Raw genomic sequence first — 25,072 nt, 5'->3', positions numbered from 1 at the left:
TAAGGTAATTGATTATTTTTAATTTATAGTGTATCTCATACCTTTTAAATGAAAAAACATCTTGTCAAATAATTCTTACAAGTTATATTTCTCATTTATTTTAATATTGTTTAAACAATACATTTGATAACATTCCATAAGAATAAAAAACACTCAATTTCCTTCGCACATTTTTTGATTTGTAACCATTTTTCGAACATCCATAAATCTTATTTTCCATATGTGACCCTAACTTTTAACACTCATCTTACATGATATCACCCATGCAATTAATCCAAACACAACTTAAAAGGATATGATTAAAAAAAAATCACGATTGAAAACTTTATCCTTCTAGTGACACATTCATAGAATTAGCTTTTTATAGAGAATATAGATTTATAATAGTTCATCAATATCTTGACTGAAGCATTTAAAATTCAAAAGTAAATGGACTTTTGACATTTTCGAAATTGAAGAAACCAAAAAGATTTCTGACCAAAACATGGACGAAAAATGTAAATATATTAAAAGAAAAATAAAAGAGAATCCCACCCCAGCTTAGCCTCTGAAATAATGATCCTTTACCAAGTGCCCTTTCAATAACAACAATAATGATAATATGAGACCAGTTACAACAGTTCTAACACACTCTCATGCTATGGAAACATCAACTTTACAGATTGGAACAGAAAATGATTTAGGCATAAAGACAAGGGCTGAAACAGGGAGTCTCAAAACATATGTAAGAATGCCTAGAAACCTCACATCAAGATCTACCTAATAACTATGAGTCTCAAGCTACCAATAATTCTTCGAACAAAATGGAAAACAAAATGACGAGATCATGTCTTTAGCACACCAACAAGATAGATGGAAGATATAAATGTGTTCCCCAATCTGTCCAAGGGAAATATAAACCATCAACGAGATGCAGGAAAGAGATGGCTCACATTCTGGCCTCAGGAAACCAAAACGTTGTCACCAATCATAGAGCTCGCAAAAATATATCAACAAATTCACTGGCCCCTTTCCAGGAATTTACACTCAGTTTTTGGAATTTTTTTTTTTTGGTATTCTTGATGTCCCTCACTCAAATCAGTAACTCCAGGAAACCCAGTATGATATTAAGGATTGGGATTTGCCAATGTTTATAGAAACAGCTTTTATTTCTCAATAGTTAGTAGGCCAGTTAAATTGTGTATGTTGTGGCTGCTGGTAAACATGTGCTGTCGGTCCAACAATATCGGCAGGAGTAGTAATGGACTGAGATTGCTGTAAAAGAGGGTGAACAGTTGCTGCTGTAAGTGCCTGTGCATGGTGGAAAATGCTGGTGAAGGTTCCAGGGCCAGGCTGTGTTGGGGCGAAAGCCAACTGACCTGGAGGAAGATTATAAAACGAACTAGCCTGCAAGTTTGAAATATCACGACTTGGAGTAGTAAACCACACACCTGAACTTTCACTCTGCAGTTTAGCCAATAAAGCAACAATCAGTGCACTCCTCAAGTACGCCAAGGAAAAGAGATAAAGAGGGGCAAAAATTTATCCTCAACCAGCTAGAAATAGAATTTACAACTTCTGGCATGGAGTTTTGTTACAAGCAATTGATTGTCGGCAAAATTTGCTATACCATTCACACAATCTGCTTATTACATTGATATTTAATTTTCGTATAGAGTGAATGAAAGAAACTATGAGAACAATTCTCAAAATGAAACCCTCCTTGAACTACTTGGTAACAGCAAATTTGAAATAACATGAGGTAACATACTGAAAGTAACAAACCTGTTGGCCACTGGCATAGATGTTTTCCTTGATTTGAGATGCTGAAAAATCCTCATTAGATGTAGAACAAACAGCTGCACTGGACGAACTAGAAGTGTAGTTGGCCATCGAGTGATCATACGGCCCAAAGCTGCCAGGCATGCCAATTTGAGTTGAGCTTCCTGTATTAGATCCTTGTTTGTACTGAGAAACTGAATATTTGCCAGCTGTCCCTGGTGGAGTTGGATAAATATTGCTAGCCTGAGGTTGCTGAGGAAATCCACCATTGCTTAAGAACTGAAGAATTGCTTGAGGTGGAACATAGAACGGGGAGAAATAAGGTCCATATGGAATGTAGTTTGGAGGATAATGGGGCATATGAATGCCTGTTGGTTGACGGAAGACAGGAAGAGGTTGCTGGGCAGAAGTAACCGAGCTTTGCATAACACCAGCAGTTTGAGTTACAAGTGGAGTTGGAGAACTGGACAAAATGAAAGGGACACCACCCTGCAACTAAAGTATGTCAAATAAGAACCAGTATGACATCCTCAACGATTAAGAGAATTGAATTAACAGTTCGTGGGGTTACACAAAAGAAGTCACTAGCTAATGCTTCTCTCCTCGTTCTTATGCCAATCGAGGTACGAGTTTTCCACATTTTACAACATGAAAATAATTTTTTAAGAATTGAAAAAAAAAACAGTAAAGTTCACCATGGGGGTTTTGACCCAAATTTGATAAATTAAACTTTTACTATTAAAATAATTGAGGTTTTTAAGAACTTTTAAGTATAATAATATTTTTATTTGATTTTTCATAACTTTCTCAAAATATATAATAAAGTGTAAATTTATAGTTACATTGTAAGGCCCGAGATGTTATTACAGTAATTTGAGATTAATCTGAAATGATTATAGGCAGAACGGATTAGCTGGAGAAAAGTAATGCCAAGATTTTAAGTTGATAAAATGAGATTGTGTAAGAGGGCATGCGAAGCGAGACCGCACCAGCAGTTGAAGAAGGACCGCACCCGCGGTCGATATTAATGAAATTGTGAAGAGGAGGCCGAAGCCTCACCGCACCCGCGGTGTTAACAGGGACCGCCCCCGCGGTGCAGTACCGCACCCGCGATCTTGACATGTACCGCACCCGCGGTCATGCAATTTCAGAAAAGATAAGATTGTCGAACCATGAGCGCACCCGCGGTCTTACACCTCCCGCACCCGCGGTACGACGTGCCTTGCAAAGAATGCGCCACCTTTTGACATGCATGCAATGGTATATATAGGTGGTAATCCATTCGAAATTCATTCAAAAAAGTGAAGAAAAGGGTCTGAAGAAGAAAGGAGAAAATCCTTACGCCTTTTTCGAGAAATCCGTCCGTCTGATTTTGAATCCGATTTCGATATCGAGTTCCTAGCGACGTAGGCTACAACTGGACGTAAGTTTTACTACGTTTTGACATGCTTTGAAATTATGGTATTGTCAGAATTGAATGGAACTCATATATGTTGTTCTTGACATGTTAGACAGCGTAGAATCGAAGTCAGATTAAGAAACGGACTGAATATGAACTTGTTATGATTTCAGAATAAGATTGAATAAGAATTGATATCCAGATTGAGTGGTTATCGATTATGAGATATTAGAATTGATATCTGACTGATATGATAGGGCTGGATATATTAAGATTATGATGTTATGTTATTGAAACAGAATTTGATTGAATTCTGTTTATATCCAGTATTAATTGAGTGGTGTATTGATACCAAACCCTCGATATTGTTATTGTCAGATCGATATTGACAGGTTTTGAGTTCGAGACTTCGACAGAGTCAGAGTATCAGGAAGAAAGGTATAAATTAATGTTGAGTTGGGATTGCACAACTCGAGTGAGGTTTGACTCGAGTTTCCCTAAATCACATACTTTTACTTATTGCATTGATATTTGCAATTGATCATACTTATGATTGTAGTCTATTGATTTATAGCTACTGTGTGATAAGATTGATATTTGTAGCCTATTGATTTATAGCTACTGCATGTAATGACTGCTGATTCGCTAGTCATTGACTGATTTGCTTAGATACTGACTGTACGTATTGATTACTGAGTCGTTGAGTCATAGGCTGATTCGCCTAGTCACCGGCTGATTCGTCGGGTTATAGACTGATTCGTCTAAACTTAAGCTGATTCGCTTAATTACAGGCCGACTCGTCTGGTTATTGGCTGATTCGCCTAATTACTGGCTGATTCGTCAGGTTATTGACTGAGTCGTCAATTCTGCGGCTGATTCGCCCAGACACTGGAGATATTAATTATATCGATGCCGTTTAGGGATTGATTCATTCCTATCGACTGAGATTCGATATAATTCCTATATCCAGACATCGGGATCCCTAGGATAGAGTTGAGTCAAGTCTGAGACGACGCGTCGGATGAGATGAGTCTGATACGACATGTTGAGTTACATTGTTATATCATTCATGATTATTGAATGCCTGAGATTGATTTATGTTTCTGATTTGATACATGTTATGAATATTTCTTATATGCTTTCGTATATGTTTTTATATGATTGCATTTATACATTGTTTATACTGGGATATTTATATCTCACCGGAGTTATCCGGCTGTTGTCTTGTTTTGTATGTGTGCATGACAACAGGTGGGGCTGGATCAGGGTCAAGAAGAGGATGAGAGAAGACGAGTTTAGCGTGGCGATTCCGGACTTGGTTTAGAGATAGGGTTAGACACTTGATATTAGTTGTTAAACCCTAGTTGAATAAATGTATGTTGTACAGGACTTGTACTTTTATACTGAGATGTATGTTCATGTTTAATATGTAATTTGAGTAAATTACATTACGTTTCCGCTTTGTATTTGGAAAAAAAAAAAAAAAAAAATTTAGATCCTGTTTTATAATTTGATTAATTAGTCCCAAACATGATTAAGTACTTGATTAGCGTCCGGGTCCCCACAACAGGTGGTATCAGAGCTGTAGGTACTAGAACTGTAGATTCTTTAGATTGAGATAGAAGAGGCTAGTGAGCGGGGTAGATTGAATTTTCTTTCCTTGCTTGTGATTGCTAGCATGACTTACTGCTTTATATAATACATGTTACTTGATTTATCTGATTTGATTTTGTAATATGTATTATTGGCACGGATCTGAATTGATTCTCGATCAGCAGTAAGATGATCGGAGGAGAGATTGAATTGAAACAGATGTGTTGGATTGGGCTACTAATCCTTTTGAGTTTCAGATATGCCTCCCAGAAGAATCCCAGAACAGGGTAGTACATCGAATCCTCCAATGGATGTAACACCAACTCCAATGGAAACCTTGCTGAAGAGGTTTAAGTCATTCAAACCACCCACTCTGAAAGGTACTGAGACATCGGTCGAGTGTGAGAGTTGGTTAGGTAGTATTGAGTTGCTGTTTGATTCACTGGAGTACAGTGATGAGCGCCGGATTAAATTGATTGGACACCAGTTGCTTGATGTTGCACAAAGCTGGTGGGTTACAATGAAGAGGGCCTTGGAGCAACGAGGTACGATTATTACTTGGGATGTATTTAAAACTGAGTTTTATCAGAGATTTTTCCCAATATCGTACAGAAAGGACAAGGGGCCGGAGTTTGCCAATTTGAGACAGGGTCAGCTGAACATTGAAGAATATGTGACCAAGTTCTCTACCTTGTTGAAGTTTGCTCCACATGTGTCCGAAAATGACGAAGCCGTTGCCGATCAATTCATCAATGGCTTGAATCCCGATATATTTACATTGGTGAACACAGGGCGACCCAATAACTTTGCTGATGCCATGAATAGAGCAAAGGGCGCTGAAGCAGGCCTGATAAGACAGAGAGGAGCTGAATTTGTTCCTCCAGTGTCGAGACCACAACAACCACTTCCCCGATTCGAGAGTGGTAGTAGCAGTGGTGGAACGAAAGATTTTCTGAAAGCTAGAGGAAAGCAATTTAAGAAGTCTGGCGGCAGTTCTTCTAGCTCTAGTGGTTCTCAGCAGAGTTATACGGGAGTGTACTGCGGAAATTGTGGAGGGAGACATTCCACTGAACAATGCCAAGGAGTACTTGGTAGCTGCCACTTCTGCAAGCAACAGGGACATTTTGCCAGAGTATGTCCACAGAGGGGTTCCCAAAGATCCCAGGGAGCCGAACCATCTGGATCAGCGGCACAGTGGAGTAGACGATCAGCTGCTGTTCCTTCATTTCAGCCAGCACCATCTCAGTCACAGCAGAGGCCAGGAGGAAGCCAGACAGTGGGCCAGCCTCCTAGACAGCAGGCCAGAGTATTTGCTTTGACCGAGGAGCAGGCTCAGGAAGCACCAGATGATGATGTTGCAGGTAACTGATTTGTTTGATTATCCTGCATATGTATTGAGGGATATCGTTGCTTCACATGCTTTTAGTTCTGAGAGATTTGCATTGATGCATGCATTATCTGTTGAGTCTTTATTTACTGTAGTAGTGTTTCTTTCCTTGAGAAAAGATCTTGTATCAGTGATTTCTGTTAGATCTTGTATACTACAGTAGGATGAGAATGAGATCGAGTTAGATCGTGTGGTAGCTTGCATTGTACTGGTGTTCTATGATTTTAGAACTGCATTACTGATATTGATATGCTGATCAAGTACATAGCTACCATAGATTAATTCCAGAAGATGGTGAGAATTAAACCTGAGATGATCAAGAAATGAATATTGTACGATAAGAATTCTAGACTGAGAATTCCTTTGATATTCGTACTAGCTATGACTCGATTATTACAGAAAGGAGCAGAATGACTCCTTATGTATTCAGTTGATTTACTGAAGTTGAGTCTATCATTGGCTGATTTACCAATGATAAGAAAGTTCTCGATGTTTTCTCTGATAAGACTTCGGATCTGATTCCAATCAGAGAGATTGATTTTAGTCTTGAACTGATCTTAGAAATTGTTGAAATTTTGAATCCTGATTGAGAAAGATAGTAAACAATCAAGATTATATTGTACAGTCCGAACCAGAGTTGATTTCGAATTGATAGCAGTTTAAAAAGCTGATTAGAATATTTAGAACTCAATATCGATAGTCAGAACAGAGTGTCGATCAGAGTAACAGATACGTGATTTTGTATTTTGTATGAGATTGATTATTCTGTGATGTCAGATGTGTCAGAATTGTACAGCAAAGCTTGATATTGATAGTCAGAGCCGAATACCAGGTAGGTATTTCCTCTTTAATTTATGTAATTAACTGATTTGTGTATATCAAATAGTTCGAATCAGAAAGAACAGATATTGTTAGAAATTTACAGTCGTGGATTTAGTGTTCAGTCTGATGATTGCGACTGTATTGTATTCGAACAGATAGTGGTGATATAGACAGATGAGATCAGTTATACCAGAAATGTATTGAAATGTTGGCAGAAATTGTACTGATATGTCTAAAATGCTAACAGAAAAGATAGAAAGATAGAAATCAGAAGATTATTACAGATTTTGTATAGTTCTGAACAGAAATGGGAGTACATTTCTATGGCTTTCGTAATGAAATTACCGCCATTTTCTTTAGATTATGATATGATATGATTATGATTGACAGATTATTCAATCTATATCTATCAGTTTGTACCAGATTACGTACAAACAAAACCAGATGACTTAGATCAATGTCAAAGAAATAGTCAGATTGACGAGAATGCAAGAATTAGATGATATCAGATTGTGATTTTGACGGAGTTGTACTTGTGATAGATTATATCATAAGCTCTCTTGTGCAGATTTATTACAGATTGACAGATAGTCAGAATAGATTACCAGATATTGACAGATAATTGTAGAGCTTTGGTACTGGATGATAGTACTAGTTGATATAGATTATTGTCATGACATGATTGATTGTATGACAGTAGCTATCAAGATAGTTCAGAATGAACAGATTTAAGAAACCAACGTTGGATAATAACGATTGGTAATTGAAGATGAAGATTGATTATGTTCTCGATTGGGATAAACAGATAGGATAACAACTACAGATGGTATTGTTTTGTTATAGATTGCAGATTGGCATATACGGATGATGTATAGCCAGTGTTGCGAGATTGACTTTATCAGAGCTAGTTGTAGAGATAGAATTTGATATGAGATTGAAATTTCAGAACAGATTCATTGAGATGAGTTTTTAATTTAAACTCTGTATACATTTCTTCTGATAATCTGAATTGATTACTTGCGAGTTCGAGGACGAACTCAGATCTAAGAGGGGGAGAAATGTAAGGCCCGAGATGTTATTACAGTAATTTGAGATTAATCTGAAATGATTATAGACAGAACGGATTAGCTGGAGAAAAGTAATGCCAAGATTTTAAGTTGATAAAATGAGATTGTGTAAGAGGGCATGCGAAGCGAGACCGCACCTGCAGTTGAAGAAGGACCGCACCCGCGGTCGATATTAATGAAATTGTGAAGAGGAGGCCGAAGCCTCACCGCACCCGCGGTGTTAACAGGGACCGCCCCCGCGGTGCAGTACCGCACCCGCGGTCTTGACATGTACCGCACCCGCGGTCATGCAATTTCAGAAAAGATAAGATTGTCGAACCATGAGCGCACCCGCGGTCTTACACCTCCCGCACCCGCGGTACGACGTGCCTTGCAAAGAATGCGCCACCTTTTGACATGCATGCAATGGTATATATAGGTGGTAATCCATTCGAAATTCATTCAAAAAAGTGAAGAAAAGGGTCTGAAGAAGAAAGGAGAAAATCCTTACGCCTTTTTCGAGAAATCCGTCCGTCTGATTTTGAATCCGACTTCGATATCGAGTTCCTAGCGACGTAGGCTACAACTGGACGTAAGTTTTACTACGTTTTGACATGCTTTGAAATTATGGTATTGTCAGAATTGAATGGAACTCATATATGTTGTTCTTGACATGTTAGACAGCGTAGAATCGAAGTCAGATTAAGAAACGGACTGAATATGAACTTGTTATGATTTCAGAATAAGATTGAATAAGAATTGATATCCAGATTGAGTGGTTATCGATTATGAGATATTAGAATTGATATCTGACTGATATGATAGGGCTGGATATATTAAGATTATGATGTTATGTTATTGAAACAGAATTTGATTGAATTCTGTTTATATCCAGTATTAATTGAGTGGTGTATTGATACCAAACCCTCGATATTGTTATTGTCAGATCGATATTGACAGGTTTTGAGTTCGAGACTTCGACAGAGTCAGAGTATCAGGAAGAAAGGTATAAATTAATGTTGAGTTGGGATTGCACAACTCGAGTGAGGTTTGACTCGAGTTTCCCTAAATCACATACTTTTACTTATTGCATTGATATTTGCAATTGATCATACTTATGATTGTAGTCTATTGATTTATAGCTACTGTGTGATAAGATTGATATTTGTAGCCTATTGATTTATAGCTACTGCATGTAATGACTGCTGATTCGCTAGTCATTGACTGATTTGCTTAGATACTGACTGTATGTATTGATTACTGAGTCGTTGAGTCATAGGCTGATTCGCCTAGTCACCGGCTGATTCGTCGGGTTATAGACTGATTCGTCTAAACTTAAGCTGATTCGCTTAATTACAGGCCGACTCGTCTGGTTATTGGCTGATTCGCCTAATTACTGGCTGATTCGTCAGGTTATTGACTGAGTCGTCAATTCTGCGGCTGATTCGCCCAGACACTGGAGATATTAATTATATCGATGCCGTTTAGGGATTGATTCATTCCTATCGACTGAGATTCGATATAATTCCTATATCCAGACATCGGGATCCCTAGGATAGAGTTGAGTCAAGTCTGAGACGACGCGTCGGATGAGATGAGTCTGATACGACATGTTGAGTTACATTGTTATATCATTCATGATTATTGAATGCCTGAGATTGATTTATGTTTCTGATTTGATACATGTTATGAATATTTCTTATATGCTTTCGTATATGTTTTTATATGATTGCATTTATACATTGTTTATACTGGGATATTTATATCTCACCGGAGTTATCCGGCTGTTGTCTTGTTTTGTATGTGTGCATGACAACAGGTGGGGCTGGATCAGGGTCAAGAAGAGGATGAGAGAAGACGAGTTTAGCGTGGCGATTCCGGACTTGGTTTAGAGATAGGGTTAGACACTTGATATTAGTTGTTAAACCCTAGTTGAATAAATGTATGTTGTACAGGACTTGTACTTTTATACTGAGATGTATGTTCATGTTTAATATGTAATTTGAGTAAATTCCATTACGTTTCCGCTTTGTATTTGGAAAAAAAAAAAAAAAAAATTTAGACCCTGTTTTATAATTTGATTAATTAGTCCCAAACATGATTAAGTACTTGATTAGCGTCCGGGTCCCCACAACAGGTGGTATCAGAGCTGTAGGTACTAGAACTGTAGATTCTTTAGATTGAGATAGAAGAGGCTAGTGAGCGGGGGTAGATTGAATTTTCTTTCTTTGCTTGTGATTGCTAGCATGACTTACTGCTTTATATAATACATGTTACTTGATTTATCTGATTTGATTTTGTAATATGTATTATTGGCACGGATCTGAATTGATTCTCGATCAGCAGTAAGATGATCGGAGGAGAGATTGAATTGAAACAGATGTGTTGGATTGGGCTACTAATCCTTTTGAGTTTCAGATATGCCTCCCAGAAGAATCCCAGAACAGGGTAGTACATCGAATCCTCCAATGGATGTAACACCAACTCCAATGGAAACCTTGCTGAAGAGGTTTCAGTCATTCAAACCACCCACTCTGAAAGGTGCTGAGACATCGGTCGAGTGTGAGAGTTGGTTAGGTAGTATTGAGTTGCTGTTTGATTCACTGGAGTACAGTGATGAGCGCCGGATTAAATTGATTGGACACCAGTTGCTTGATGTTGCACAAAGCTGGTGGGTTACAATGAAGAGGGCCTTGGAGCAACGAGGTACGATTATTACTTGGGATGTATTTAAAACTGAGTTTTATCAGAGATTTTTCCCAATATCGTACAGAAAGGACAAGGGGCCGGAGTTTGCCAATTTGAGACAGGGTCAGCTGAACATTGAAGAATATGTGACCAAGTTCTCTACCTTGTTGAAGTTTGCTCCACATGTGTCCGAAAATGACGAAGCCGTTGCCGATCAATTCATCAATGGCTTGAATCCCGATATATTTACATTGGTGAACACAGGGCGACCCAATAACTTTGCTGATGCCATGAATAGAGCAAAGGGCGCTGAAGCAGGCCTGATAAGACAGAGAGGAGCTGAATTTGTTCCTCCAGTGTCGAGACCACAACAACCACTTCCCCGATTCGAGAGTGGTAGTAGCAGTGGTGGAACGAAAGATTTTCTGAAAGCTAGAGGAAAGCAATTTAAGAAGTCTGGCGGCAGTTCTTCTAGCTCTAGTGGTTCTCAGCAGAGTTATACGGGAGTGTACTGCGGAAATTGTGGAGGGAGACATTCCACTGAACAATGCCAAGGAGTACTTGGTAGCTGCCACTTCTGCAAGCAACAGGGACATTTTGCCAGAGTATGTCCACAGAGGGGTTCCCAAAGATCCCAGGGAGCCGAACCATCTGGATCAGCGGCACAGTGGAGTAGACGATCAGCTGCTGTTCCTTCATTTCAGCCAGCACCATCTCAGTCACAGCAGAGGCCAGGAGGAAGCCAGACAGTGGGCCAGCCTCCTAGACAGCAGGCCAGAGTATTTGCTTTGACCGAGGAGCAGGCTCAGGAAGCACCAGATGATGATGTTGCAGGTAACTGATTTGTTTGATTATCCTGCATATGTATTGAGGGATATCGGTGCTTCACATGCTTTTAGTTCTGAGAGATTTGCATTGATGCATGCATTATCTGTTGAGTCTTTATTTACTGTAGTAGTGTTTCTTTCCTTGAGAAAAGACCTTGTATCAGTGATTTCTGTTAGATCTTGTATACTACAGTAGGATGAGAATGAGATCGAGTTAGATCGTGTGGTAGCTTGCATTGTACTGGTGTTCTATGATTTTAGAACTGCATTACTGATATTGATATGCTGATCAAGTACATAGCTACCATAGATTAATTCCAGAAGATGGTGAGAATTAAACCTGAGATGATCAAGAAATGAATATTGTACGATAAGAATTCTAGACTGAGAATTCCTTTGATATTCGTACTAGCTATGACTCGATTATTACAGAAAGGAGCAGAATGACTCCTTATGTATTCAGTTGATTTACTGAAGTTGAGTCTATCATTGGCTGATTTACCAATGATAAGAAAGTTCTCGATGTTTTCTCTGGTAAGACTTCGGATCTGATTCCAATCAGAGAGATTGATTTTAGTCTTGAACTGATCTTAGAAATTGTTGAAATTTTGAATCCTGATTGAGAAAGATAGTAAACAATCAAGATTATATTGTACAGTCCGAACCAGAGTTGATTTCGAATTGATAGCAGTTTAAAAAGCTGATTAGAATATTTAGAACTCAATATCGATAGTCAGAACAGAGTGTCGATCAGAGTAACAGATACGTGATTTTGTATTTTGTATGAGATTGATTATTCTGTGATGTCAGATGTGTCAGAATTGTACAGCAAAGCTTGATATTGATAGTCAGAGCCGAATACCAGGTAGGTATTTCCTCTTTAATTTATGTAATTAACTGATTTGTGTATATCAAATAGTTCGAATCAGAAAGAACAGATATTGTTAGAAATTTACAGTCGTGGATTTAGTGTTCAGTCTGATGATTGCGACTGTATTGTATTCGAACAGATAGTGGTGATATAGACAGATGAGATCAGTTATACCAGAAATGTATTGAAATGTTGGCAGAAATTGTACTGATATGTCTAAAATGCTAACAGAAAAGATAGAAAGATAGAAATCAGAAGATTATTACAGATTTTGTATAGTTCTGAACAGAAATGGGAGTACATTTCTATGGCTTTCGTAATGAAATTACCGCCATTTTCTTTAGATTATGATATGATATGATTATGATTGACAGATTATTCAATCTATATCTATCAGTTTGTACCAGATTACGTACAAACAAAACCAGATGACTTAGATCAATGTCAAAGAAATAGTCAGATTGACGAGAATGCAAGAATTAGATGATATCAGATTGTGATTTTGACGGAGTTGTACTTGTGATAGATTATATCATAAGCTCTCTTGTGCAGATTTATTACAGATTGACAGATAGTCAGAATAGATTACCAGATATTGACAGATAATTGTAGAGCTTTGGTACTGGATGATAGTACTAGTTGATATAGATTATTGTCATGACATGATTGATTGTATGACAGTAGCTATCAAGATAGTTCAGAATGAACAGATTTAAGAAACCAACGTTGGATAATAACGATTGGTAATTGAAGATGAAGATTGATTATGTTCTCGATTGGGATAAACAGATAGGATAACAACTACAGATGGTATTGTTTTGTTATAGATTGCAGATTGGCATATACGGATGATGTATAGCCAGTGTTGCGAGATTGACTTTATCAGAGCTAGTTGTAGAGATAGAATTTGATATGAGATTGAAATTTCAGAACAGATTCATTGAGATGAGTTTTTAATTTAAACTCTGTATACATTTCTTCTGATAATCTGAATTGATTACTTGCGAGTTCGAGGACGAACTCAGATCTAAGAGGGGGAGAAATGTAAGGCCCGAGATGTTATTACAGTAATTTGAGATTAATCTGAAATGATTATAGACAGAACGGATTAGCTGGAGAAAAGTAATGCCAAGATTTTAAGTTGATAAAATGAGATTGTGTAAGAGGGCATGCGAAGCGAGACCGCACCTGCAGTTGAAGAAGGACCGCACCCGCGGTCGATATTAATGAAATTGTGAAGAGGAGGCCGAAGCCTCACCGCACCCGCGGTGTTAACAGGGACCGCCCCCGCGGTGCAGTACCGCACCCGCGGTCTTGACATGTACCGCACCCGCGGTCATGCAATTTCAGAAAAGATAAGATTGTCGAACCATGAGCGCACCCGCGGTCTTACACCTCCCGCACCCGCGGTACGACGTGCCTTGCAAAGAATGCGCCACCTTTTGACATGCATGCAATGGTATATATAGGTGGTAATCCATTCGAAATTCATTCAGAAAAGTGAAGAAAAGGGTCTGAAGAAGAAAGGAGAAAATCCTTACGCCTTTTTCGAGAAATCCGTCCGTCTGATTTTGAATCCGACTTCGATATCGAGTTCCTAGCGACGTAGGCTACAACTGGACGTAAGTTTTACTACGTTTTGACATGCTTTGAAATTATGGTATTGTCAGAATTGAATGGAACTCATATATGTTGTTCTTGACATGTTAGACAGCGTAGAATCGAAGTCAGATTAAGAAACGGAATGAATATGAACTTGTTATGATTTCAGAATAAGATTGAATAAGAATTGATATCCAGATTGAGTGGTTATCGATTATGAGATATTAGAATTGATATCTGACTGATATGATAGGGCTGGATATATTAAGATTATGATGTTATGTTATTGAAACAGAATTTGATTGAATTCTGTTTATATCCAGTATTAATTGAGTGGTGTATTGATACCAAACCCTCGATATTGTTATTGTCAGATCGATATTGACAGGTTTTGAGTTCGAGACTTCGACAGAGTCAGAGTATCAGGAAGAAAGGTATAAATTAATGTTGAGTTGGGATTGCACAACTCGAGTGAGGTTTGACTCGAGTTTCCCTAAATCTCATACTTTTACTTATTGCATTGATATTTGCAATTGATCAGACTTATGATTGTAGTCTATTGATTTATAGCTACTGTGTGATAAGATTGATATTTGTAGCCTATTGATTTATAGCTACTGCATGTAATGACTGCTGATTCGCTAGTCATTGACTGATTTGCTTAGATACTGACTGTACGTATTGATTACTGAGTCGTTGAGTCATAAGCTGATTCGCCTAGTCACCGGCTGATTCGTCGGGTTATAGACTGATTCGTCTAAACTTAAGCTGATTCGCTTAATTACAGGCCGACTCGTCTGGTTATTGGCTGATTCGCCTAATTACTGGCTGATTCGTCAGGTTATTGACTGAGTCGTCAATTCTGCGGCTGATTCGCCCAGACACTGGAGATATTAATTATATCGATGCCGTTTAGGGATTGATTCATTCCTATCGACTGAGATTCGATATAATTCCTATATCCAGACATCGGGATCCCTAGGATAGAGTTGAGTCAAGTCTGAGACGACGCGTCGGATGAGATGAGTCTGATACGACATGTTGAGTTACATTGTTATATCATTCATGATTATTGAATGCCTGAGATTGATTTATGTTTCTGATTTGATACATGTTATGAATATTTCTTATATGCTTTCGTATATGTTTTTATATGATTGCATTTATACATTGTTTATACTGGGATATTTATATCTCACCGGAGTTATCCGGCTGTTGTCTTGTTTTGTATGTGTGCATGACAACAGGTGGGGCTGGATCAGGGTCAAGAAGAGGATGAGAGAAGACGAGTTTAGCGTGGCGATTCCGGACTTGGTTTAGAGATAGGGTTAGACACTTGATATTAGTTGTTAAACCCTAGTTGAATAAATGTATGTTGTACAGGACTTGTACTTTTATACTGAGATGTATGTTCATGTTTAATATGTAATTTGAGTAAATTACATTACGTTTCCGCTTTGTATTTGGAAAAAAAAAAAAAAAAAAAATTTAGACCCTGTTTTATAATTTGATTAATTAGTCCCAAACATGATTAAGTACTTGATTAGCGTCCGGGTCCCCACATACATAATTTTAGTAATATCATATTTCATAGTGTTTGAAAAAATATAAAATTTTCGAGTTAGATATACAAAGTTAAAATTAAAAATAATTTTATTTATTCAATAGCTCAAACCCATGAAATCCATTCAATTTATAAAGATTTCATTTAGTTAATACAAATACCATCAAATACCAATTCCGTTTTGAAATCACGTATTTCTAAAACACTTAAAGTGGTATTACTAATTTCAAATTCCACCAAATCTAATTCCCATTTTCCCATGATACCAAACACATGGGAAAAGGAAACAAATCACAAATTACTGGAGTTTTAGAAAGCCAAACCTCTTGAGGAGACTGACAAGTCTGTACAGGGATTGAAGCACTTCCGGCATTCTTGTTTGCTGTTACAGCTGGATTAAATGGAGAAATTTGGCCATCGCTATCTACAGTAGAACGATAAAATTGACCATAATAACTTGTCGGATCCAATTGTTGCTGTACCTATAAATTAAATAATAATCAATAAAATTGTGTTAATTGCGGTTAAAAGTCATGATTATAGATGCAAATCAAGTTTCAACGCAGAGAAGGAACATCAAACTGCAAGCCGTAGAGAAGATATAAGACATATACTATATAAGTTGAACAAAGATTATAGCATATTGAGAGAAATATCAGTGAAATCCTAATGAATAGGTCCGCTTCCACAACATGATAGACATACAGCAAATCCTGGAAGCCGAGGGACATCACGAGCTTGCGGATCAGAACTTTCCAAAGGCGAAACCTGGTTACTTAATACAGGTGGAATGAAACCAAAATTGTAGTTTGAAGAAGTGTGGACAGCAGGATGCTGATGGCTTCCGGGGCCAACTTCCTGCTTGGACTTGCTATAATCTGGGATAATCGAGGATGGGACTTCACCCTCACTAGATAAAAAGCTTTCAGGTTCTTGTGATGGTGATTGGGGTTCGTCAGGGTACTTTATTTCTGAATCCTTCACAACTGTCACAGCATTCTGACAGCTGCAAACATGCAAGAAAGAACAATATTAATAAAGGAGACAAATGGTGAAGAAATCATCAATGAAAATCCAGTGCGTGAAACAGAAACAAGGATGAAACTCTAAATGGAATCCTCCATCAGTAACAAATGTCAAGGCAACACTTTGAGCACCGATGAACACAGCTTACCAGAAGGACCGCAATAGCAGCAAGTCTAAGTGTGTAGCATTACATTAGTGGCAAACTCGAGCCTGCAGTACTTCTCATAAGTACCACATTAATTGATGTGCTAATTGACGAGTTTCTTTTTTTTTTACTACACAAAGAGGTTACGAAGCACTAGTTAATTACATTACATTAAGAAAAAAAATTTGGGGCTTTATCTACTCCTGAAATTTAAAAAAAAAAGATACTATTTAATATATTCCATTAGAATTCCAAATATTTGCCACATACTCATTTTTTGCTTTTTATATCATCTACGGAATATTTAATAGCAAAACTATGGATGATTATACTATCGAATTCCACAAGTATATCCTCATAGTCCAATTGAAGGATAAAATGCAAACAAAATGAGCAAGAAATAATACTTGATTAGGTTACTAAATCATGTGCCAACGTTCTAGAAAGACTTAAACAAGAGATAAATTGTGTTTAGCTAATGGCTAGAACGAGAACTGGATATCCAAAGAAAATTTTAGCAGAAGAAGCTGCAGAGTTTGTGAAACCAAAAAACAATACATTCCCAACAATTATACATTCTGTTTATGCAGGTACTCACATCATTCTAGACATTACCCATACAGAATCCGCACATAAATTTCTAGGTAGAAAAAGTGGGCCATCTAAACTAAAGGAATACTCCAAAAAGACAAAGGATGATCGTGAAGTATAAATTTCTAGGCAGAAAAAGTGGGCCAGCTAAACTAAAGGAATACTCCAAAAGGAAAAGGATGATCGTGAAGTACCTAAGTGCCCAGAAGGTTTGGACCATAGATATTGAATGGTTATGGGGAATGGGTTTCCAAGGAAAACAAAAGCCTATGGCCATGTTTAGATTTATTTTTTCCTTTTCTAGGGAATTGCTTGGAATTGTGGAATGTAAAGGTCTGCCATATGCTGGGAATTGTTTCTAAGGAAAAAATTTGTTGTGCCGATCATATTGTTAAAATGTTGATCAGATATATATTGTTAAATTTTATCTTAGTGAATCATCATCATCATCATAACACATTCCCGCTAGTTGGTGGGTCGGCTACATGGATATTAATTCTCTAAATTTAACGATATTCTCACATGAATCATTTCTTAAACTAAGATCTAAAATATCTTTTTAACCATATTTTTCCAAGTTTTTAACGACATACCACTCCTTCTAATCCATCTACTAATCTGCCAGTCTAAGATATGTTGGATTACGGCCGTGTTTAGTCTCTTTTTCACATGACCAAACCATGTTAGAGATCTCTCTCTAATTTTATGCTCAATGGGAGAGGCACCCAAATAAAACATAGTCCTTTCATTCTTAATTCTATCCTTGCGCGTTTTGCGACACATTCATCTTAACATACGTATCTCTGTTACCGTCATCTTATGCATATGCAATCTTGTAGTGACCCAACACTACGAGCCATAACTGATCGAACAATAGTCTCATAACATTTTCCTTTCAATCTAGCAGACATCCTTCTATAGCATAAGACTCCTGACGTCATCTTTCATTTCATTTATCCTGCTTTCATCATATGGTCTATATCTTCTCTAATATCCCAAGTTTTTTGAAGAAAATATCCTAAATAGCGAAAAGTTTCACCCATTCGTCTAGATTCAAAACCAAAGAAATGCAGTTCACAAAATTTTTAATAAATAGTATATTTGGATGAAATAAAATAACATCATATAGTATTTTTTGAAATTAATAAATCTAAATATAGAATCATGATTATGTTAGAAAGTCTAAAAAGAGCTAAACATATTTCTAGGGAAAAAAAGAAGAAAAAATGGGTTAAAATATGTTTGAAAGATGATATTTACAATTGAATTTCTTGCCTTTTTCCAAAAATCTTAGCTGAAACTTTGATGATACAAACAACCAAAACACCGAGAATGTCCTATGAGTGATTCAGAGTGCATAAAACAGCAGCCAATTTCAAAACAGATCTTTATGCAAGAATTGTTGTCTAGACACTCGGCAATTATTCAGCATACAGTGAAGAGGTTTCTATTCATGTTTAAGTGATGAGTTCTTACCGAAACAATATCTCATCAATTGCAAAAAACTTCTATGATAAGATGAAGTATCGAAACCATTCAAAACTTAAGAGCATCAAGAGTGACACTGTCATTGTCAAAGTTCCAAAGCACTACGGGAGGATAATGATGATTCAATTTTCGATACAATCTGGATTGATTCCCACATGTACCGTAAGATCTTAACATACAATCCTCAGTCATCAAAATCAAATCCAAAATCAGTTCTCATTCAGTTCTTTTTTAGTCTATCAGCTACATACATGCCTAATTGCCTAAGGTATCAGCATAACAACACCTACAAGCTGCAACACATGAACTGAAGAAAATATATAGACAAAAGAATGTTCAATGACCCAAGACCAACGTTTAAGACATGGAAATCTGACACATAAATTAGAACATCAAGAGCAACATAACACCGAATGAATAACATTATACAGAGCAGATACTAAATCCAATTCTTGAGGATAAAAGAAAAGTACCTTAAAGGAAGTTGCTTCATAGATTCATTGATAGCCTCATATGATTCAGGAAAAGGCTGACTTTCATCATTTTCAGGCCCGCCATTTTGGCTCTTATCTAAATTGAAGTTAACATCAAAACTTCCGAAACGAAACCAGAGTTTTTCAGTTTCAGGAACATGTAGGTGGCTGGGCATAATAACATGTTGAACATCAGAAATGTGTGAATCCTCTAACTTCTTCTGTAGTTCCAGAGTAGCTTCTTTCGAACCAATGGCAACAGGTATAGGCAGTGATTCAGGATAATTTATAGAAGCCTTAGATACGACAGTGGTGGCAGAAACCTGGCCAGTACTGGAAAAACTCGTTGACTTTGGTTTCCACTCTTTGCCAGCACCCACTGAAGAAACCACACAAGAACACCAGTTATATACCAAACATGCAATGTTAACTATCCGCAATACATTTGTGGACACAACACGTCAAGTACACAATCTTATGAAGGCCTTAATATGGTGCTTCAAAGAGTTTATAACTCGCTTGCTAAGAAAAATTTGAAAAGTGATATGATATTTTGCTATTTGAAAGAGCAATGTCGGGTTCATTGATGTGAAATATTTTCAAATTCAAAAGCTTATTTTCAGTTTGAATAAAACAAAAATAAACTTAGGGACTGGTGTAGTTCCAGTAATTATTTTGAAAGAGAATGACCGTTTATTTTAGAAGATGATGAAAACGAACACTGGCTCATACTTCGAGAGTCAGAAATGTAAGTTGAAAAAACTAGCCGACTTATTTGGGTTTCGCTATTCCTACACTTGATGCAAATATTACCGAATCCAAGCAAAATATTGTGAAGGTCATCTGTCCCTAAAACAGTCAAATAATAAGAGAACTAAGAAACTTAAAAATTCATGCAACACTCTAGAATACATAATAGATTTTTTAATATATCATTTAATATTTCCAAGGGAACCGAGTCCATAAATTCTCATATTTACAAGAACCAGAAGTGATGTATGACCGTCAAATTTACAAACTACTGTCAGCTGAATTTCTCTCAACTACTACTCACTGGTCCTTCCAAGGTAGGACAGAAGCGTAACAACATCCTAGTAAAGGGAAAACCAACATAAGTCACAAACTTATATAAGTCAGAAAGACCAAATATGAACAATCATGATACTTGTGCAATCACTATTTAGGAACTCAAACTGTATATTCTGTTGAACAATGCAACTGCCACCAACAAAACCAGAAGCGATAATATATTTAGAAATATTCCAAAACAAATCTAATCCATGGCATTTTTATGTATTAACCCAATATTTGTACCTTTTTGTGGACCAATAATTTGAGACCTATTGTTGTATTTAGAGGAAGGTGTACTACTAACAGAAGATGCACCTGCAGTAGAAGATCCAATCGGCAGAAACACTACACGCTGATTTTTTCCCACAACGTGAAGCTCGTTTGTTATCTTTTGATGCAAATTGGAGCTCCCAGAACAAGAAGCAGCTATTACATTATTTCAAAATGAACAAATCCATCAGTAACTATCATTGGAATATAATAAACGAAACAATGTTAGAACCAAAAGTAGCTATTACAGTATCTCAAAATGAACAAATCCATCAGTAACTAACATTGGAATATAATAAACGAAAGAATGTTTCATAAACAAAGAAATAGGATCTCAATTAGCCTACAAGTTCCAGCAGACACAGAGTTGATCTCGGTATTATTATCGGTGATCACTCCATGAGTGTGGGGACTTCCTGCTTCACTGGTAATAGAGGCAATGGCAGTTGGGAGTGGTATATCTTGAGAAGGAAATGGTAAAGGATCAGAAGAGTTAAAAGATCCAGCGGCAGACGGAGATGCCATAAGTGTACTGTTTATAAAACTCAGATTTTGTTGCTGATGGATATCCCCAATTACTGGATTCCTGGTCTTTCTAACACAATCAAGGGGAGATGAGATTGGCAGGGGTCCTTCCAATTTATTTATGCTAGCATTTTCAGTTGCTTCGGATTGATTAACACTTCCACTTGCAGAAGCATGAATCTCACGTGTACTCTGGGTAGTTGTGCTAGATGGACCATTAGAGACATCAGTTATTGGGCTGCCAAGAATGAAGATAATAACTATAAGAAAGCATTCAGGTGAAAAGCAACACAAATGCGAAGCTATACATTAGAATGAATCCTAGAAGAGGAGAACTAATTTTTTAAACAAAAGAACATATAAAAGAACTAGAGACACCACCTATCACCTTGTAATAGAAATTGTTTCATTCTTTTTCATCTCAGGTGCAGTCGCCAAGGGAGCCTCACTCATTCCTTTCATTGCCAGATGATCAGTAGCGATTTCCTTCACAGCAACAGAACCTTTTCCACCATCAGCATCTAGAAAGACAAGATGAGAACACAGAACGTGCTGTAAAACAAGTGAAATAAAAATATGATAATAAATAACCAGCAACTTTAAGTTTTAGCTGAATTCTCCAGAATAAAATTTCCATTTTCTTTTTCTATTCGCTTGTTTGTGAAGCAGGCATGACTGTCATTGTAAAACAAAATAAATAACGATGGCTTTAAGACATAAACCACTCAATCTTCGCATTTGTTGAGTGAATAGCAACTGGCCCTGAAACAAACACTCACCACGAGATGTGTACCGTGAAAAATAATTTCCTCGACTCCCTTTGTTTGCTCGTGTCTGGGTACCAGGCATCCACCTCAACTCTGCAGGCTCCTTGTTCAGATTCTGAAGAATAGTAAATGGTGTGTTAAACCAAAGCATTGCCAAGCTTGATATAGAAGTTTAACTGAAACATAATGGAAAAAGGGAGCTAGAAAACATTTTGAAGTTAAAAAGCCATTACTGCAGTCTATGGAGAAAGAATCATGGCAGATGCAATAAATATAAATTAACCCAATGCTTAACAGCCTAATAGACAAATGAAACACAGTTTTTATTTTTATTTTTATTTCTAATGAAGCATTGTTTTGTTTCAACTTCTCCTCCTTTTTAACAGAAAGAAACAGAGGCGTTGGGAAATTAAATCATGTAAGTTGAGAGAGCCACTTTCAAAATAAATTAAAATGTGACTATGCCAGGCAAGACAAAAATAAGACAGGCGATAATATATACAGCAGATTCTCCTATTATGCGTAGAGCATGGATAGGAACTAGAATACGAACATGACCTAAGAAAAGGCATCTTAGATTTATTCTTCAAAAACCGTTTTGAACAGATCAAATCAGATGGACCCAATTATCAGTTTTAGCTACAGAGTGCAATATAACAAGAGAACATATTTGAATAGATTGATTGTTTCCCTGATTAGATTATTGAATGCAAAAAAAGAGTGCTAATCGATTAGATGAAGCAAAAAATGCATATGGAAATATGCATCTGAATACAGCTGAATAAAGCTAACCAAGCAATAGAAACGAAGTCACATTAAATCTTCTTTTCCAACTTTAGACATAAAAATTTCGCCACTATCTGGTCCAGTACAAGATGGAGACCGAGACATGGGAAAATTATTTTACAATGGTACACGTCATATGGTAGAAGCAATCGATACCTCTTTTCTCCTATCACGTTTTCTTTTTACTTCATGGAACGTATCTGTTGATGAATATGATATCAGCATGAGTATGAAAACACTTCAGCACGAATACGAAAACATTCAGCAGCACGCTTTGGTAAATAATCTACATGAATGGTAAAATGGCCTCATGAGCTCTACCAGATATAGAGGGTATATTCAGATTTCTTCCAAACCACAATTCATAAGCACTAACACATATGAACTCGGAAGAAAAATAACAAATTAGTCACTTTCAAACTTAAATTAAATTCGTAATGTTATCAGAGCATGTATCATCGAAATCTTCACAGATTATCCTAGCAACAACTCCGCACTGCTTATCAACTAAGGAATCACAGAATTAATGTTAAAAGATCAATCTGACAAATCTCTGACCATAAAACACAGGTAGCAGAAAAGGATTGTCTTTGTCTTGCAACCTGAGATCCTACTACTTTGTACATCAATAGTCAAATTCCAGGAAAAGAATACTTCAAGAGAACATCATGAGCCTTGATCTCACAAGAATGAAGCTGGACGTACGTTTCTAACAAAAAACAAATTGCACCGCTACAAAATGAAGAATGACAGATTCTTGTGTGTAAAATAACTAAATATTACTCGTATCAAATGAAGAGCTGCGAGTGAAAGAACCTGCATCCACGGTCTAAACCCATTATCATTTTTTTTTTCGGGCCTGTGTTTTATTCTCACACCCATACAAATCTACAACATGCACACAGAAAAGGAAAACTGAAACGTGAAGACATTCAAACAATCAAGCTGCAAGGAAACAACAGATCAAAAATTAAAGTATGCTTTCTCATTGCCGCCGCAGATCAAAGGCAGAACTCAGATCAATAACAATGTTACTAGAAAAATAGAACTCAGAAGAGAAGGAAATAAAGAGGAAGTGACCGAGAAGCAGGAGCTTCTGCAGAGTCTCGTTGGGATCCATGGAGCATTCCTTAAGCACAGCATAAATCTCATCTTCCGTGTGATTCTGCCCAGTAATATCCTTTATATTAATGATCATCTCCTTAACGCTGCTCGGAATCGAAACCCTAATTGCTCCCTTAACCCCACTGCTCATCTTCTTCTCCTCCTCCCTCAATCCACCAAAAACTCAGTAAATCAATACAAATTTATATGTTAATACATATATAAATTTATATATATATATATGGTAGAAGAATTGTGTATAAAATCAATAATCAATGCAATAATAATAATGCAAGAATTTGTATATATAGAGAGAGATTACGGGGTCGAAACAGAGAGATTGTGGATTTTGATTGTATTTGTGTATATATTTTGGGGAAAAGCAAGACTGACGGAAAGAAAAGGGTTGAAGGGTAACTTCCTTTATCAGAAATTAAACTTAAAATTCAGTCATAATTTATTCTTTCGAATTTTTGTTTAAACTTTCTGAAAACTTCAATTTTTTAAAAGTATTCCAATTATGGTATGTGACATTGTTATATTGTGCGTGTGATTGCAGGTAACAGGTACAAACAAGAACTCAATATGGTATTTGGACAGTGGATGTTTGCGACATATGACAGGAGATGCAAGTGTGTTATCTCAACTGATCAAATACAGTGGTCTAAACATCAGTTTCGGGGACAATTCCAAAGGTAGAACTGTGGGTAAGGGTAAGTTTATTCATGGTAACTTTACTTTTAAAGATGTTCTATTAGTAGAAAACCTGAAGTATAACTTGATTAGCATCAGTCAGTTATGCGACAGTGGATTTTTAGTACAATTTGACAAAAACTCATGTTCAGTCAAAACTTCAACTGATGAAATCATACTAACTGGCAAACGTTGTGGAAACACATATAAAGTCAGTTGGAATGATCAAACTTATGCACCAGTTTGTTTTATTGCTTCCAAATCATCTAAAAACTGGTTGTGGCATAAGAGACTATATCATTTAAACTTCAAATCTATTGCATATCTGAGTAAACATGAACTTGTAACTGGTTTGCCCAAAATAGACTTTTCAAAAGAAAAACTTTGCTCAGCATGTCAGTATGCTAAACAAATACGATCCTCTTTTAAAAACAAGGGCGGTAAATCTTCATCCCGATGCTTAGAACTGTTGCACATGGATCTCTTTGGTCCTATACCAATCATGAGCTTAGGAGGAATGAAATACACCTTGGTAGTCGTAGATGATTTTTCAAGATTTACTTGGGTCATTTT

General features: G+C 36.9%; 1 protein-coding gene across 6 annotated transcripts; it reads right to left on the bottom strand.

Annotated features, from left to right (window-relative positions):
- Positions 1-518: 518 nt before the first annotated feature.
- On the bottom strand, positions 519-24,188 carry LOC140813471 (GBF-interacting protein 1-like). 6 transcript variants are annotated; one of them, XM_073171950.1, is made up of 11 exons: positions 23,783-24,188; positions 22,859-22,902; positions 21,929-22,031; positions 21,538-21,670; positions 20,972-21,387; positions 20,598-20,780; positions 19,284-19,662; positions 16,266-16,566; positions 15,884-16,042; positions 1,765-2,256; positions 519-1,386 (listed from the first exon to the last, which is right to left on the bottom strand). In XM_073171950.1, the coding sequence occupies exons 1-11, from the start codon at positions 23,955-23,957 to the stop codon at positions 1,153-1,155; spliced, it is 2,619 nt and encodes an 872-aa protein (XP_073028051.1). In that variant the 5' UTR covers positions 23,958-24,188; the 3' UTR covers positions 519-1,152. The 6 variants fall into 6 exon arrangements, with proteins under 6 accessions (XP_073028051.1, XP_073028050.1, XP_073028048.1 ...); XM_073171949.1 differs by having other exon boundaries at positions 519-1,443; positions 15,884-16,036; positions 23,783-24,186; XM_073171947.1 differs by having other exon boundaries at positions 519-1,443; positions 23,783-24,185.
- Positions 24,189-25,072: the final 884 nt, after the last annotated feature.

The sequence above is a fragment of the Primulina eburnea genome, chromosome 15 (assembly GCF_022965805.1).
Source record: "Primulina eburnea isolate SZY01 chromosome 15, ASM2296580v1, whole genome shotgun sequence".
In the NCBI taxonomy this organism is placed as follows: Eukaryota; Viridiplantae; Streptophyta; class Magnoliopsida; order Lamiales; family Gesneriaceae; genus Primulina; species Primulina eburnea.
Note: the sequence above shows the minus strand (reverse complement) of the source record. Positions and strands in the feature narration are given on the sequence as shown.

What these genes read in the sequence shown, in the direction of transcription:
- LOC140813471 (XM_073171947.1), bottom strand. Translation starts at nt 23,957, where the DNA reads ATGAGCAGTGGGGTTAAGGGAGCAATTAGGGTTTCGATTCCGAGCAGC. An exon ending in AACGTGATAGGAGAAAAGAG is followed by an intron (nt 22,032 to 22,858) that starts GTATCGATTGCT and finishes ACTATTCTTCAG; the next exon opens with AATCTGAACAAGGAGCCTGC. An exon ending in GAAACAATTTCTATTACAAG is followed by an intron (nt 21,388 to 21,537) that starts GTGATAGGTGGT and finishes CATTCTTGGCAG; the next exon opens with CCCAATAACTGATGTCTCTA.